This window comes from Nansenia antarctica (genome assembly GCF_963989245.1).
Source record: "Nansenia antarctica genome assembly, chromosome: 19".
NCBI classification, from domain to species: domain Eukaryota; kingdom Metazoa; phylum Chordata; class Actinopteri; order Argentiniformes; family Microstomatidae; genus Nansenia; species Nansenia antarctica.
This window is the reverse complement of record NC_137692.1, coordinates 22,946,861-22,964,874: the sequence shown is the minus strand read 5'-3', so window position 1 is coordinate 22,964,874 and position 18,014 is coordinate 22,946,861. Positions and strand designations below refer to the sequence as shown.

The 18,014-nt window shown below is 42.1% G+C and overlaps 1 protein-coding gene across 5 annotated transcripts; it reads right to left on the bottom strand.

Moving 5' to 3' along the window:
* Positions 1-4,590: 4,590 nt before the first annotated feature.
* tbx2b (T-box transcription factor 2b) lies at positions 4,591-15,394 on the bottom strand. Of its 5 annotated transcripts, none has more exons than XM_080549260.1 (7): positions 14,580-15,394; positions 12,863-13,139; positions 10,774-10,920; positions 8,889-9,001; positions 8,607-8,773; positions 7,314-7,933; positions 4,591-6,448 (listed from the first exon to the last, which is right to left on the bottom strand). In XM_080549260.1, the coding sequence occupies exons 1-7, from the start codon at positions 14,942-14,944 to the stop codon at positions 5,999-6,001; spliced, it is 2,139 nt and encodes a 712-aa protein (XP_080405386.1). In that variant the 5' UTR covers positions 14,945-15,394; the 3' UTR covers positions 4,591-5,998. The 5 variants fall into 5 exon arrangements, with proteins under 5 accessions (XP_080405386.1, XP_080405388.1, XP_080405387.1 ...); XM_080549262.1 differs by having other exon boundaries at positions 8,925-9,001; XM_080549261.1 differs by having other exon boundaries at positions 12,872-13,139.
* Positions 15,395-18,014: the final 2,620 nt, after the last annotated feature.

Here is an 18,014-nt window from a genome sequence, read left to right as displayed (position 1 = left end):
ATGCTTAGATATAATAGATTTCCGTGCATAATGTCATAGGTCATTGTCCAGAAGGGGGCGGTTGGTTCCCAACAAGCATATTATTCTACAGATCGATGTTGATTTCATACAGTGAGACACAATAGTCTGTTATGAAACGGGGCATGTCAAACATTGGTCAACGGTCAACAAACAATTGTTCTGTCGCTCTTTATAAACACAAGACTTTAACAAGTAATACCTTACACCTACAGTATAGCTTTCACCAAGTGATATTTATATAGGCTATATATATATATATATTTATTTATAGGCTATTATATATAGCCTCTGTGTTTTGTTTACAGTGTATGCTTCCACCAATTGTAGGAGAACAATATTCTATATTGGGGGGGGGGGGGGGGGGTAGTGGAAATCAAATGAAGCCTATACTCTGTGTCTTAAGCCGAGTCAAGGAGCCAGGGCGCAGTGCCATGCGGAGCGGGGGGCCAACCACCGCCCCCCTCCCGGTCTATTCCTGGCCCCCTGTATCTCTGCTCCCTTATCTCCCCCAGGAGATCTGTCTCCACTCCAGTGGCGGGTGGGTTGTCCACAGTGTTCTCACCCAGCTCACGTTTGGAGATAGTCATGCATGGGGCGAGATAGGATGCTGCATGAGACTCGTCCTGCCTGCCGCCAAGATAATTGCCAACTCGTGTACACAGAAGTTCTTTACTTTTACTGATTGCCATTGGGGCACACGCCGGAATTCTCCTCTTGATTACTTTGTTGGTGAAAGTTCTTTAGTTTCGCGCAACTTGACAAGTTAATCAATAGCTTGTCTGTAGGGGTTGGTGTGGGGGAGGGAGGGAGGGAGGGAGAGAGAGAGAGAGAGAGAGAGAGAGAGAGAGAGAGAGAGAGAGAGAGAGAGAGAGAGAGAGAGAGAGAGAGAGAGAGAGAGAGAGTGGGTGTGTGTGAGTGTGAGATATTACGAACAAGGTTGTAGGCTGTAGGCTACAATTAACTACCTGCAATGGTTATGGAGGATATTTACCCATGGGGTCAAATCCGGGATAGGACATTTTAGAGGACCTGTTACAAAACAAGCCCTTGTAATATTTTCTAGACTGTATCATCTTGATCATCTTCACAATCAAATGAAATGAAGGCCTAGGCTATAACCATCAATACAAGGTTGAAAAGGATGAACCAGGCCTACGAGTTTAGCTGCAGTAGGCTGTGGAAGAGCCTATAGGTGAATGCATTTGCTGCATCAAATAAGCTGCAAGCAAAGATTTGTTCGGTGGGAAGAACATGGAACCATGGGTGGTTGTGCCGTAATCAGGCAGTGCGTGATCCTCTCAGTATGACACCTGTCTTGACGATCTCATATGAATGAATGAATGAATGAATGAATGAATGAATGAATGGTCTTTATTGTCATTAATACAGTACAGGTACCATACAACGAAATTTAGGAGGGGGGGCTACCCTGGTGCTAGGAAAGAAAGACTAAAAACACGAAGGGAAAAGAGCTGGTTTACATAAATAAAGGCTATGTACACTATCCACTATACTACAGTATACTATACAAATAAAACACTGTGCTGTACTCTATGCTATGCTATAAATATCCTAACATTTCCTATCTCTGAACCTTATGTACACGAGGGTTGTCAACTTGTCATATTGCACATAGTGTTGTTGCACATTCATTTAAAGTGTCGCAGTTTACAGGTTTGAAATGTTCACAGTTGTATTTCATACCCTACTCCTCCATGGGTCCTGCTGCAAGCAATTCGGCACCGATGTGTCGAGGTTTAGGTGTGGTTATTGGTGGTTGGTGAGCCTGCCAAAGTGACAGCTAGTATCTGAAGACAGTGGTGAAGAAGGTAGGCTAACACCATCATGGCAGGTCTCTGTGTTGAGTGGAAGGAGCAGACTGTCTGGCCTTATCCGGGTCATTCATGCCGTTAATATTGTTTGCGCATGCCTAGTGATGAGCATTAGGCCTAATATAGATTCTAATATATCTCGTCACGCGCACACTTTAAATTAACGCTATATTTAAACCGTTATATTTCTTTTTTTTTAAATAAATGTAGGCTATTTAAAAAAAAAAAACTGTTGTTAGACAGTCCCTTTATATGTTGCATAGGCTGCTGTATAGACTACTATGACTATATTGTGTGCAAGGACAGATAATAAGGAAAATAGCGGCATACACACTGATCATTTAACAAAGTTGTGAATAGTCTTGGCCTTTTTACCCCGCGCCGTCACTAATCATTAGTCGCGATCCGCGATTCCGCCACGGGAGCCTATTGATCAGGCATTGACTGATTGATTTAGACAAATACGTTTTTTATCCGAGAGCGCGGGGTCGAGTAGCTCGCTCTGTTAACTGAAGATAGCATGTGGTAAACAATGGCCCCGCGTAATAGAAAAGAGAGGTTTTTTGATTATCGCTGCAAGAAAGGAAAGAAAAGCAACAAGAAGGGCCTCTCTAATTAGGAACTGCGGCTCTCTCCCCCCCCCCCCCCTGCTTTTGTGCGCGGGTGTGGGGAGGCTGTGTGGCCCGGGCCGGCAGGCGACAGGCGCCGGTTACGGGACAAAGGCTTGTCTGCTGCCAAAGTGGCTGGGCGTCCAAGGCTCCAAGCGCCCATCCTCCCAAACTTCCCAGCCGGGACGCTTAACCCTTTCACCGTGCAGTGGGCCAGTTGTTACCGGGGAACTGAAGGCTTCTTCTCTCTCACACGTTTTGATAGCCAAAGTTTTGATAGCCAAATTCAGCCTCCTGTGTAGAATGTTTTGTTAAGGAAATGCTTACAACATGTTATTAGGCTATGCGTCAACGTGATCCATATATAGCTCTCATTTTGTGACAGGCCAATGTGCCATTATAGGCACTTTAGGTGTAATTAATTTTAATAATACCACAACCACAAGGTAGGTAAATCAGAATATGTGTCTTTAGTGAAAGTTATTTACATCAATGCCTGAAAACATTCTCCATTTAAATACCCAGTAAAGGCCCTTTCATATATTAGGCCCTAAATTGTGATGAGTTTTAAATGCTATTTCACTCAAACGGTTAACTGCATTTGGCTGCCAATGCAATTGAAAGTGCAAGAGGGTGTGTGTCATTTGGGGGGGGGGGGGGGGGGACTTCCGTGTCTCGCCTTCCTATAAATACACTTGCATTACTATTCAACTTCTATAAATACCCACGTAGCCTACAGACAATACTACAGGAAACTCTGTAGAAACACACTGACAGCATCATACATTAAAAATAGATTACTTAGGCTACATCACGAACATTCCTCTGTATGCTATTTCAAGATGGTAATAATAACAATGCAATACGAATAATAGGTTATTGTTGTTATTATTATTATTATTATTATTATAAGTTATTATTATGTTTATTATTATTGTTATTATAAGATGTTATTACATCATTTTTGTATATTATTATTATTATAGGATTTCTTTCAAATTGCATGGAAAACACAAATGGGTGAAGAAATATAGTTTTTTCCCCCCAAAAAACATCTGCCAACAGAGGGCGCCGTAGACTCATAAGCAGTGTACTTAGGTCAAATTCCATACCGTGTGTGTATGTGTACGTGTAGGCGTGCGTGTGTGTGTGTGTGTGTGTGTGTGTGTGTGTGTGTGTGTGTGTGTGTGTGTGTAGCCTATGTGTGTGTATGTTTGAGACACCGTTATTTTTCTGATCGTGGTTGTAGTTCATGCACTAGGCGAGCAAAAAACGCAAGACCTTTTTTACACTAAATGGATTGGTAGAGGCCTCAAATGATCTAACCATGAACAGTTCTCATGTGTTACATAGTAAATGAATAACAATAATAACAACAACAACAACAACAATTATTATAATAATTATTATACTATGTTATATAATATAATAATAATAATTATTATTATTATTAGAAGTAGTAGTAGTAGTAGTAGTAGTAGTAGTAGTAGTAGTAGTAGCAGTAGTAGTAGTAGTAGTAGTAGTAGTAGTAGTAGTAGTAGTAGTAGTAGTAGTAGTAATAGTAGCAGTAGTAGTAGTAGTAGCAGTAGTAGTAGTAGTAGTAGTAGTAGTAGTAGTAGTAGTAGTAGTAGCAGTAGTAGTAGTAATAGTAGCAGTAGTAGTAGTAGTAGCAGTAGTAGTAGTAGTAGTAGTAGTAGTAGTAGTAGTAGTAATAGTAGCAGTAGTAGTAGTAGCAGTAGTAGTAGTAGTAGTAGTAGTAGTAATAGTAGCAGTAGTAGCAGTAGTAGTAGTAGTAGTAGTAGTAGTAGTAATAGTAGCAGTAGTAGTAGTAGTAGTAGTAGTAGCAGTAGTAGTAGTAGTAGTAGTAGTAATAGTAGCAGTAGTAGTAGTAGTAGTAGTAGTAGTAGTAGTAGTAGTAGTAATAGTAGCAGTAGTAGTAGAAGTAGTAGTAGTAGTAGTAGTAGTAATAGTAGCAGTAGCAGTAGTAGTAGAAGTAGCAGTAGTAGTAGTAGTAGTAGTAGTAGTAGTAGTAGTAGTAGCTTAATAGTAAAGTAGTTACTTACCTGTAGGAGCTTGTAGGACACACAGGTACTCTTCAACATATGAGCGAACCAAACTTTTCAACACATGTTTTTTTTATTTAAATTGTGAGAGAATTCAAACAAAAGATGAATTTACCCGGACAACCAGCATAAACGAGATACGCTTTCAATTTTTAAATATATTTATGTATAGATATGCATGATGCGCCCATTTAAGGAGAAATGCTATCTCTCATGTGTTGGAGTGAAAGAACCTGAGGTTTTACTATCTCTGGGTGTCCTGCAGATTATGGTCAGGTAGCCTGGAGGACGTGGGAGAGATCTCTCTCCCTCTCTCTCTCCCTCTCTCCCCCTCTCTCTCCCCCTCTCTCCCTCTCTCTCTCTCCCTCTCTCTCTCCCTCTCCCTCCCCCTCTCCCTCTCCATTGATATTAGTATTTGCAGCGATTGAACATGGCACACGTGTTTCTTCCACGTGTCTCAGGCAGCATACTCAGCAATGCATCATAGACAGAGAGATATTGTCTGACATTTTGTGTCTGACTTTTTTTTTTTTTTTTCAAACCAACAAGCGCTAAATAGCTTTTCATTTACAGTATACAGGCTTATACGTTCATGTAAAATGAATGAATGAAAAAAAAAAAAGCAAAGAGTTAAACTCTAAATATTATATACACGCTAATGTACAGCCTTGAATAAATTAATACCAATTGCATATTCTTGGATTCCTTATAGCTTATTTACAGAATTTTATTTTAATTACATAAATAGTTTAAAAAAACAAAAACAAAAAATAAAAAACTTGCCTGGCAGAAATGATAAGCGTTCTTCTATCAATGCTAGACGGAACGTTCATTTTCCATCCCTTTTTATTTTAATATTTTTTGGATGTAGCTTGTCGTATAGCTTCTTTTCAGCAGGCAGCTTTGCGCCTACATGCTTGCTGCCTATAAGGGCCAAACACACATCAATGCTTATCAATAATGCAGTGCTCTCATCAACAAAAACAACAACAACAACATAAACAAAATAAAGCATGTGGTCTACTCTTACTTAACACGTTGATAACGTTGTGTTTCTCCTCCTCTCTAAAATAAACCTGCTACGAGGTTGCAAACTGGCTTCTTGACGTCATGCTCTACATGACATGTGTTGTTGTTGTTATTGTAGCCTAAAGGTTTTTTTATCTCCTCGCAGCCAAGTTCTTCATATGTTCACGTTTGAAGAACGTTCTTCATATGTTCACGTTTTATCCGCCAGTCCCTACAACTGAAACGCATTGGTTTTCATATTATGTCAATGCTATAGCCATATTGCGCACCCAACAAAACAATAGGCCTAACATGACGGTGCTCTTTTCTTTTCTCCCCCATTCATTCCTTCACGGGCCCATTCGCTGTAATGTGCTGTACAAAAACAAATTGATAATGTCCACTGATATTTCAAGCCACGGACTTGATGGAATTATAGATGCCAAAAAAAGGGGAGAGAGAGAGATCACTTCGGAGAGTCTCTGGAGGGAGACCTCGCCTCTCTCTGGCTCTCCAAACCGCTCACTAATCTCTGGATATTTTGGAGCTCGTTGACGGAGTCCTTCATGGCAGCAGATTTGGGGGAGCCGCCGGTCCTTAAACTCGACCCTGCTGATTTGTGGTGGTGGTGGTGCTCGGGGGGCACTGGACTCGTCTCCCTGCTGCCGGATTTCGAGGACTCAGAGCCGCCGGGGTTCAGCAAGCCGGTGGTGAGTAGGTTTGCGCTCTGGGACATGGACATGGGGATCTGGTAAGGGTTGAACCGGAGCCGGGGACGGGTGTTGGTCAGGAAGGGGTTCCGGGAGAGCTGGCTGGCCGTGGTGCCGGCAGGGAGGGCGGAGGCGGCGGCTGCAGCGGCCGCCATGTAGTTGTAGGGGTAGGGGAACAGGCCTCCGAAGGTCGGCATGGGAATGCCCTGAAAATGAGACGGGAGTAGATGGCCGTTAGCATAGGAACCATGGAACGTAGAGGTATGATTCGGACATCTATATGAATGGAAAGCGCGCAACGCTTACCCTAACCCTAAATATCAACAGAAACTTAAGGCCGAGGCTATAGAATTAACAAAAATAAGAGGGTTTGCTACAAACACCCTTCATGGAGTTAATTACAATACAGCATAATTGCATATTATGAGACGAAGAGAAAGAGATTTCACTGAAATGAGACGGGAGGAGATGGCCGTTAGCATAAGAACCATGGAACGTAGAGGTATGATTCAGATTCCATCTATATGAATGGAACGCGAGCGACACTCTCAAATATCAACCGAAACTCAAGGAGGCCGTTACCATAGTAGGTTATGCCGCTAGACTAGAATTAACACAAATAAGAGGGTCTGCTAGGCCTACAAACACCCTTTATGGAGTTAATTACGATACAGCATAATTCTGCAAGAATGTTGTATGGGCCAAATAAACGCAAGTACTTGTTATAGCCCATTGGTTTGATTGATTGATTGATTGAGAATGTTTATTTTGGTCCCTTATACAATTCACAATACATATATTTAAAAATGTACACAGTCACAATGTTTAGCATTTAGTAAAAACTAAAATCGAATTGAAACACGTTGGAATGTATTTATGTATTAGGCCTATATTGTTTTTGGAATTGTGTAGGCTATAGGCTACAATATAAACCTATAGGTCACTGCAATGTCATGTGTAGCATATCATGGTAAAGGCCTATTGCAGATCATGTTGATGATAACATAGCCCACATCCTCACTGAGCTACACCATAGCCCTACATGCTAAACGAGTTGTGTGTCTGTCTTACCTGAGAGGACAGCATGTGCTGAGACAGATGGAAAGGGAAGGGGCTGGCCCCCCCCGTGCCCTGGGCCGCCAGACTGACGTTCTCCAGACCTGCTCCGGATATCCCAGCCAATAGATGCTGCATGCCCATGGCGGAGAACGCCCCGGGGCCCATGGCGAACTGTCCCGGGTGAAAGAGCATAGGTTGTCCGGCGCTAAGAGGGTTAAAGAAGTGCTGGCCGTGCAAGCCGGACAGAGCGAGGCTCTGCAGGTGGCTGGCCGTGAAGTGCGAGGGGCTCTCGGTCTGGACCATTAGCGGAGAGTAGCCCCCCTCCTTCAGCGCGCTGATGCCCCCGCTGTCCGAGGAGTCTTTTTTAGACGAATGATCGGTGTCTTTTCTATGCCTGTTCTCCGTTTTGTCCTTCTCTTTCTCTAGGCTCCGTATGCTGAAGATCGGCCCGTTCAGCTTCTTGGAGTCCGGATGGTGGTCTTTCTTTTCTGTCTGTCTGGGCCTCTCCTTCACTCGCTCGTCGCTCCTGTGACTGAAGGGAGATGGTGGCTCCAGTCCCGGGCTGTTCGACTCGGTACACCGTTCATCCTGATGGTCCAGTTCTGGCTCACTGTCACTGCAGGTTTTCTCATCTATCAAAAATAAAAGAATAGGCAAAATCACTATGTGGGCCTAAAAGTAGCCTAAAATAGGCTAACTGGGGGCTAAAAAAAGACACTGGCATGCTTGACATGAATATTAATAAAAAGGACTCAAAGACCATCAATAATAAAGTGTAAAAAAAAAAAAAGTTGAAATAGCAGCAGTTTACTTTAAAACATTCAAATGCACACCAACGCGCACTGCGTAAGTGATTATTTAAAGTGTACAGACATGATTTAGTGTTAACATGGCTTGTCTAACCATTTCCTTCCTACATGTCAGCCCAAGAGGCCTACTGACAGAATTAACATTAGCATAGCCCTTTGTGTTGCATTCTCTCTATAAAAAGAAATCTGAGTAAATTATAGAAGACACAGTCAATTGAGTGGTCAGCAGTTTTACATTAGAACCCTAACCCTAGCCTACTATTCGTAGCTGGCTATATTTTCCAATTTCAGTCTTAGATTATACTTTTTCTGTTGGTTGTTGTGTTACTATCCGCTTAACCTGATAAAACGATGACAATTGTGTAGTATTGGTCACGTTAGGCATTACTTTGCAACAATAAACCTTTCAAACAGTATAACAGGTTGAGTTGTTCAATAGGCTATATGACCCAGGCATTTTCAAGCATTTGCATGATACTCTGAATGTGTTCCTTACCTCGGCTGGTTCGACTGAACCTAAGCGGGCTTGACACAGGTCCGATCGGTGAGTGAACCGTGTCTCTGCCGGTTGGCTCGCTCGAGGAGGCGTCAGAATCGGCCCCATCTCGGTCACCTTTGCATTGGTCGTCATACATGCGTAATGACGGCAGGGTCAGTTGCTTTCTAGAATGAAATTGTGAATATTTAGCAGCTAGCCTAATAGTGTCCTTGGAAAGCATAACCGTTAGGCTATGCATCCCTGCTGTGAGTGAGTGATGTAAGCTGAGCAATAACCCACGTGATGATTGAAGTGCTGATTGAGGGACAGACAGACCTTTTCTCTCTTCTCCCATTTCCGGTGTCTCTGAATCCTTTGGCAAAAGGGTTATTATCAATCTTCAGCTGGGTGATCTGCATACAGGGAGAGACAGAATATCCTTTTAGACAGGAAACTGACACAGCATATTATGACTTAATGTTTAATATTATTATTATTGTTATTATTGTTATTATTGTTATTATTGTTATTATTATTGTAAATATTGTTATAAATATTGTTATTAGTAGTAGTAGAAGTAGCCTAGTATTAGTATTAGTAATTATTATTATTATTAGTAGTAGTACTATAGTCTATAGCAGTGGAGTAATAGCCTAAAAGGTTGGACGTTTATAGTCTTGACCCATGTTTGGGCCACGTGTTTTCGGTAACTTATTCTGATATCCTCCCACCTACATTGTGTCCCGCGTTAAACACACCGGATATATTTGAAAGGAAGCCACGATAGATTGTGCATTATTAATAGAGGCTTAATGACGGGCGTTATTCTCATGAGCCCCATGAGAAAAATTCAGCGACTTAATATTTCTCTATGGGGTTACACACTGTCAGACATTCAGCCTTTTTTTTCTACGGAGGGAGGAAGCGGTGGAGAGGGGGGGGGGGGCGAGGAGTACAACAGTTATCAATATTTGATAATGCGGTTTGGGATCATTGCAACTTCATGAAAGTCTTACATCGAAAAATAGGCTACCAAGCGCTGTATTGTCAAATCACACACATCAATCTCCGAGCAAGAAAAACATGTATGCCAGTCGATCCAACGGCTGCTTCGCTCAACGCTTGGACTATATATTGCGATTGCGATTTTGGGTTTGGGCTGTTCCAAGAGGCCCCTCTGTTCCCCTCCTCACCTTGTATGGAACTCTTGAGGAATTCGTGAACTGACCAATCAGGAGCCGCAGCTGCGTTCGGCATCTGTCACGCTTTGATTGCGCAGCCTCGGAGACTGTGTGTGTGTGTGTGTGTGTGTGTGTGTGTGTGTGTGTGTGTGTGTGTGTGTGTGTGTGTGTGTGTGTGTGTGTGTGTGTGTGTGTGTGTGTGTAGCTGTGTGTGTGTGTGTGTGTGTGTGTGTGCGTGTGTGTGTGTGTGTGTGTGTGTGTGTGTGTGTGTAGCTCCGGGACAAACTGACGAGCACCCTAAGTGCCTTCTAATCGATTGTGACTCCTTGGCCATAAACTTTACGACAGTAACAAGACCACCAAGCCCCCAGTGACACGGACGCCAATTAGCTTTATACACGGCGAGAGGCTGGAGCACAGGAGAGAATTAGTCTGGATACAAAATAAATACTCCCACCGAATCTAGGAATTACTGACACCTTTAAGAAACCAAATCAAACAAATGTGTCCGGAGTCACCAACTCTTTAGATTTGACTAGACAAACAACCATACCAGGGGTTGCACAATAGGCTACACAAGACGCAGGTTATTAAATCGTATTACAATATGTCATATTCTGCAGTTGGGGGGGTCAAACTAGTAACTTTTTAACCAATGCATAATTAGTCTATGACAACAGATTTTGGTTTGGGCAGGTGCAAGTATCAGAAGCTTAAACCCAGCAACCGCTTTAAGTCACAGTAGACTACATTTGACAGTGACAGTGACCGTTACAGTGACAATTCACAACCATGGAAAAATCACCAGATAAACTACAAAGTTGTACAAAGGTGAGACCATTAAACTCCCAAATTGAGCCTGTAAAAAAGCCTAAAAATGGCTCCTTAGATTAACCCTTTAGGCAAAGGCAACAGCTGCAATCAATACATGTATGCCTATGCAGACACCTCCAACAGAATATTACGCAATATTAATATTAATAATAATTAATATTAATTCTTACCTTGTCGTTTTGATAGGCTGTGACAGCGATGAAGTCCGTCTCGGGGAACACGTAGGTCCTGAAGGTGCTGTATGGAAGCTTCAGGATGTCGTTGGCTCTCACGATGTGGAACCTGGGCTGGTATTTGTGCATGGAGTTCAGGATCGTCTGAAGGGAGAGAGAAAAACAACAACGATTAGCCTTTATATTTATGTACGCTATAGACTATAGCTTAATTAAATGTGCCCCCCCCCCCCTCCAAAACCAGACCTACCATGTTCCTACGAAGTTTCAGTGTCCAATGATTTTTTTGCCCAAAAATGTCCCTAGCTGATTGGTCACAACCAATTGACTATAAGCCACATAGCTTTGTTTAAAAGGTCGACGACAAATTGCGAGTGTGATATCCGAATTATCATCCCTTTGCAAGCGCCTACCTACTAGCCTATTATTATTTAATATTCTCGATTTACATTGTAGTGTATCGCATAGGTCAGAGTGAACCATGTTGTTGGGAGACGTGGAACCATTTTATTTACTCTCCTCTTCCCCTGGACACGTATCGTGACGTTAGAATTATAAGGTTCTCCATTTTTGTCAAAATTGAGTTTTTTTACATAATCTGATCCATTAGGTGTTTATTAATGCCTGTGTGGTGTTATTTTTTAAATGTTGACATTTTTGAGTTAGTAATTCATAAAATACAAAGGTTCCATCCCACAAAACATAAAGGAATGTAAAAACTTTGACGCTCAATATCTCTGAACTGCCCTAAACGGAGATAGAACCATATCATTATTAGCTCACGTATGTCTGAAAGTGCAACAGATTGCAATGGCTTGCTTCGGGCATGTAAATGTTCAATTTGTTTACAGTCGGATTGTAGCCTATTTACTTTTCGACGCATTCACTATTCCCTCTCCTCCACGGCTCGTATTTACAGTGTGCATAGGCTTAGATATGGAGCTTCAGGGACGGGCTAGGAAACACGCACAGGCCCTCAAGTACATAGGACACATGTTGTATTTGTTATACACTTATAACTGACTCAGGACACACGCTGGAGTGAAGATATCAAAACAGACGTCAAAGGTCGTGAGAGAGGCTCGCCTCCAAGCCTGGGCTCCTTAACCCGATGTTCTGACGCTTTATCTAATCCTCAACGTTCCCCTCGAGTAGAGCTATGTTTTTATTTATCTACAACTTGCACCGTGAATCAAATCTACCAAATCGTGAGGTTAGAATTATAAGGTTCTATCTCAATTTTTGTCAAACTTGAGTTTTTTTTTAACATAGTCTGATCCATTAGGTGTTTATTAATGCCTGTGTGGTGTTATTTTTAAAATGTTGACATTTTTGAGTTAGTGATTAATAAAATACAAAGGTTCCATCTCACAAAACATAATGGAATGTAAAAACTTTGACGCTCAATATCTCTGAACTGCCCTAAACGGAGATAGAACCTTATCATTCTAAGCTCACGAAACAATGACGTTTAAAACCTCCGCAGCTAAATAAAGTCAACTAATAATAAGTTCAAATACACTTTCGGTTATTCAGAGGAGTTCATGATATTTGGAAACATTAAACGAGCGATGTCTTGCAGCAGTTTAATTCATGTGTCGACACAGTTTCAACAGCTCTGTCTAACGTCCACGGTGGTAAGCCTTCTCAGAGTGAAAATATTGTGCCAATTATGTAACAAATAATTCCCGCATGAAAGCACTGATCCACACAAATATCTTACTCAACAAATCCAACACTATTTTGTGAGCTTAGAATGATAAGGTTCTATCTCCGTTTAGGGCAGTTCAGAGATATTGAGCGTCAACGTTTTTACATTCCATTATGTTCTGTGAGATGAAACCTTTGTATTTTATGAATTAATAACTCAAAAATGTCATTTTTTTAAAATAACACCACACAGGCATTAATAAACACCTAATGGATCAGATTATGTAAAAAAACTCAATTTTGACAAAAATGGAGATAGAACCTTATAATTCTAACGTCACGTACTGTAACCTAATTCCTTTATTTCATTTCAAATGAGTACACATTTCGGTAGAAGTAGAAATAGTAAAAGTAGAAATATAAAACGATGACGTACGCTACTTACAAATCCATGCTTGTCGGAGATATTGTTTGTCAGCTTGAGTTTATGAAACGCAACAGGCTTGGCCATCCACTGTTCCCCGGTGGCCGGGCTGTCCGGGTGGATGTACATGCGCTTGGGCATCTCGGGGTCGGCCTTCCCCGCCACCATCCAGCGGGAGTTGTGGAACTTGTAGCGACAATCGTCCGCGGCCACGATGTCCATCAATAGAATGTACTTGGCTTTCTTATCAAGCCCGTTTATTCTCACTTTGAAAGGAGGGAACATTCTCCTGGAAGGGAAGCAAGTATGTATGCGTGGAATTAGCTCAGATAGTGAAAAATACCTTTTTTATAAATAAAATATAAAAACAAAGCCATGGACATTAGGTTACCGGCTAAATCAGGACATCTGGTATAAAACTCAATATCATGACAGCCCCATGCAGTTAAAATTGATACATTATTAAATCGCTAGCTATAAGAATATTACATGTTTACATTTTTTTACAACAAAATGAAAGCATTCAATTCAACCACTTTGCAGTACATGTTCATTAGCATTGGATATTCATCAGATATTTCGTTTACAATGTAACCATAACGTGTACGCCATATTAACAGTGTGTGTGTGTGTGTGTGTGTGTGTGTGTTTATATATTATTTGTAACAGTGTGTGTGTGTGTGTGTGTGTGTGTGTGTGTGTGTGTGTGTGTGTGTGTGTGTGTGTGTGTGTGTGAGTGTGTGTGTGTGTGTGTGTGTGTGTGTGTGTGTGTGTGTTTATATATTATTTTTCTCTCCATACAATGACTTGGAGCATGAATTGATCTGAATTCAGCCAACTGCAGTACACAGGGCATGACACTGTCACTTAGGCTAAATCACCATCCTCGTCTTCATCAACTGACAGACAGTCTGTTTACAAAGTCCAGAAGCTCAACTGACAGAATGCAGAATGATACATGAAGCCAACTGGTCATGTTGATATTATATATCATATCCAGATGATGTTGTCCTCTATTCCTATTTGTAATAAAACGTCTACAATTCAAAACGACCTAAATGGTCTAATCGACTTTAAAAATAGGCCTAACCTGAAATATTAAATTCCACTTTCTTTTCTTTCTGACTAGCTGCATGGTGACATATTTCGGCTCCACTCAACTTGATTGCAACCGTACCATCGAAACACTTCTTTTTTTAATTTTTTTATGAGATCTTCATTGTCTCGAAGAAACATTTTTATTGTCTTTCTAACTAAAGTGAATGAGCAGGCAATGAACTACAATAGTCCATGCCAAAAATATAGCAACACCGCGGCAGTCTTTTAAGGCCCTACGATGTGTGTACAATACTTCAATTAATTATCTATAGTTCTAGCTTTATAAAACAGTGCACATCTGAATACAACAGCTTTTTAGCGGACTAGCTATTATAGACATGCAGATTATAGATATCCACGAAAAAGCCTCAAAAAAATCTGCTTCACTGGGCTATAAGCAGGGAGCACTCTCTCTCTCTCACCTTCCAGATTTGGTAATAACCATCTCGGTTCCTATTATTATAATTATATTAGATTAATTATCTAGGTCTAATGTTCTAGCTTTATAAAACAGTGTACATCTGAATACAACAGCTTTTTAGCGGACTAGCTATTATAGACATGCAGATTATAGATATCCACTAAAAGCCTCAACATCTCCTTGGCTATAAGGGAGCACTCTCTCTCTCACCTTCCAGACTTGGTAATAACCATCTCGGTTCCTATCTTGTGAAACTGGTCCCATAGATCCTTGGCCTCCAGTGTGACTTTGGGGTCGTCCTCCACCTCCTCCTCCGGCTCCAGGCTCTTCAGGTGACTGCGGAGGTGGGCCGCCTGATGGTGGTGACTCAACGCCGAGTGGAGCCCTGCCTCTCCGGGGAGAGAGTGGTCCGGGACGGGCTTGGTGGAGAGAGCCCCGGGAGGCATGGCCAGCGCCGGGAAGAAGGAGGGCTGCGCGGCCGCCAGGAACGCTGACATGGGGAAGTCGGTCACCGCCCGGTGAGCGTGGAACGGGTGATAAGCCATCGCGGTCCCTGGATAAACTGGATCTCTCATCGGTGCATTCAGAAATTGATGTGAAATAATGATTTACAAGTGATATTTTCCTCCCGAAGCTTCTGTCTGAAACAGTAGAGTAGATTTCCAATTGGATTTATTTCTGTCCAGAAATACAGGAGGCAATTTTGTGACTACCAACCCCAGCTATTAAAAAGGGTGAAGATGGACCGCTTATTTGAAAGAATATTGTTACAAAAAAGGAACTAGGGCTACTGCGTTAAACTCCCAGTGCTGGCAGTGCCTCTCCGATGAAGTCCCGTAGTAATAATATCAGACAAAGTGGAGCGCAGAGAGCTGGGTCGATGTTTCGCTTTCTCGCCCACCGATCACCGGTCGCTTTCAGAGAAAAATAAGGAGTCTCTCTCTCAGAGGGTTCTGGAGCAATCCTTCCACACGGACACGGAGTTGAAATGGTTTTTTAGATGTTGCACCGTTCACTGTAGAGCTGTGACTATCTCACATGTCCCTTCCTGCGTCCGATCCCGACACTAATGAACCGAGCCCCTTTGATTGCTGATTTTACGCTTTCTGGACCAATCTGGAGGCTCCATAGGCGTGGTTCTGACAGCTCGGGCCAGGGGGGGGGTGGACCAGAAGGTGTCGGAAGCATTAGCAGTAAGAAAACATGTCAACAGAATAAAATATTAACCAATGACAGGAAAGATCGGGAAATCCCACCCCCGTCCTCCAAGCCCAAACACCGGGTGAACCCTCGATTCTTGGCCGGTAGAGACGTCACCTCGCTCGGCGTTGCGCTTTAATTCGGATGAGGTGCTCTTTGCGCTTGTCCGGAGCAACAAACTAACCCATAACCAGAAACTGTGCCTTATAGCTGGTGTTTATTGTTTTAAACCCGCTTTCACGACCAGGGTAAATGTTGTTTGGTTCGGTGATTTTTTTTATTTTAAAGCATGACTTTGTCTTTAGATCAGAAAAACGAGCCTATTGTCAAAGGAGCTTATTTTATTTATGGCTTTATTTCATGTCGATGGGTAGCCTATTGTCATGACAGTTCAGGGTCCGTGGCATTCTGACAATATCTTCTATTTAATTTAATGTTGTTTATCAGGCTGTAAATTAAGTCCGTGAGCGTTTTTTTTTTTTGCGTTATCGTTTGTTTGTTTGGTTCACCATAAGCTCAAACTGGTTCTGCGTAATGACAGACATCTACCGGTACTTGAACGCAGTGGGTTTCGGACTTGATAAAAAAAAGCGATTATTATATTTCATAACTGTCCATTTCCGTGACTCTCTGCCTGTTTCGTGAACGACTTCACGGGAAGGACAGCGGGCTAATAAACCGGACATTGCCACTTTAAACAGCACAGCCCCGGGTCATTCTGACCCAGATGCCGCGGACAGGACAGCCCCGGGTCATTCAGACCCAGATGCTGCCCAGGACAGGCAAGAAGAAAAGAAAACAGCTTGAATTTCGAGACCCGAAATCGACCGAGAAAGCGCGGTGAGTGAGTGCCCATGCATACAAACAGTCTATTCTTTGTCCAGGCTATACCGTGTTTAGAGAATAGCCTACGTACGTTGCAAGATATTCTTTAGACTTGATAACATACCGGTTATACCCATAGACATTTCCTGCGGATTAATATAAATATATTTTTTTGCTCAATAACTTCAAAGTTAACATGCAGGTTTTTTAGTCCCAATAACACTACGTGTTCATAATGCTATAAGTAAAAAAAATAAAAATAAAAGCCTTTTGTAAACATCTTGGCCTATTAATAGTGTCGTTATTATCATATTCTGCTCTGTTTTTTAATTTAACTTGCATAGCGATTATCTGTGCTAATTTAGGCTTTTCAATGGCACGGGGACAGTCGCACAGGGTTGGGACATAGGGCACACCGTGAACAGAACATCGTGACGTTAGAATTATAAGGTTCTATCTCCATTTTTGTCAGAATTGAGTTTTTTTGCATAATCTGATCCATTAGGTGTTTATTAGTGCCTGTGTGGTGTTATTTTTAAAATGTTGACATTTTTGAGTTAGTAAATTCATCAAATACAAAGGTTCCATCTCACAAAACATAATGGAATGTAAAAACTTTGACGCTCAATATCTCTGAACTACCCTAGACGGAGATAGAACCTTATCATTCTAAGATCACGACATGTTGCGTGCGTCAATATAGCCGATACGACCTACTATAGGACGTCTCGTAAGATTTCTTTTCGTCTCTCGTTGTGCAGCTTTAAACATCCCTTCTTGGCCCCTGATGATTAACTTGGGATTCCGTTTGCTGAAGGGCCACTTGGCGCCAGCCGGCTGACGCGCCACAACAAGCGCAGTCTCTTGTCACTTCATATTTACCCTAAAATCCTCTCTGCAGAGCCCGCCAATCCCCGGGCCATTCAACGCCAAAGCTGCGGCTTATGCTGGAGTTTTAGGCTGAGAATGCTCTTGTGCTCTTGGGTTGGTGATTATTACTTGGCGTTAAAATGTAAGAATGTTAGATGGAGATGGAGCCTGCACGGAGTTTTTCTATAGGGTTTGACCCGGGGAGACGCGCCCTTTGATCCGGGGGGAGATGTGTAGGTCCCGGCCTCAGAACATCGTCACTTCGGCATAAAAGTGAAAGAAAAACTGATAATCCCCCATGAATGAGAGAGACAGAGAAACGACACATTTCCGATTAACCCCTGGATGTCTGGTGCACTGGTGCTTCCGTATCCATCCCCGTGCCAGGACGTCCCAGGACATCTCAATGGAACAAACCTAAGCCTGCATGTGTGAGATGTCAACGGAGACGTCATGTACAATATAAAACATTCGACTTGCAATGTAATAATGTAAGGCTATACTTATATCTTACTTTAGAAACACATTTCACATATTTTAAATGGCTTTCCATGGTGCAATAGGCTATGCAATCCGAGTTCAGTGACTTTTCCAATCTGTTATTAATACCAGGGCTTCCAGGACGTTTTATTTTATTGAAGAGTATAGCCCATGCTTGAATTAAATAGTGGTTACTCAGGAATGACATACGGTCGTGCATTGCTGTGCATTATATCTGTAATCTCGGGAGACACTTGTTGCTATTGTCTG

Excerpts from the sequence above, each read along its gene's own strand:
- tbx2b (XM_080549260.1), bottom strand. The coding sequence starts at position 14,944 with ATGAGAGATCCAGTTTATCCAGGGACCGCGATGGCTTATCACCCGTTC. Across the intron at positions 9,002-10,773 it reads CAGCCTATCAAAACGACAAG|ATCACCCAGCTGAAGATTGA; the intron begins GTAAGAATTAAT and ends CCCTGTATGCAG. Across the intron at positions 8,774-8,888 it reads ATCAGCACTTCAATCATCAC|AAAGCAACTGACCCTGCCGT; the intron begins GTGGGTTATTGC and ends ATTTCATTCTAG.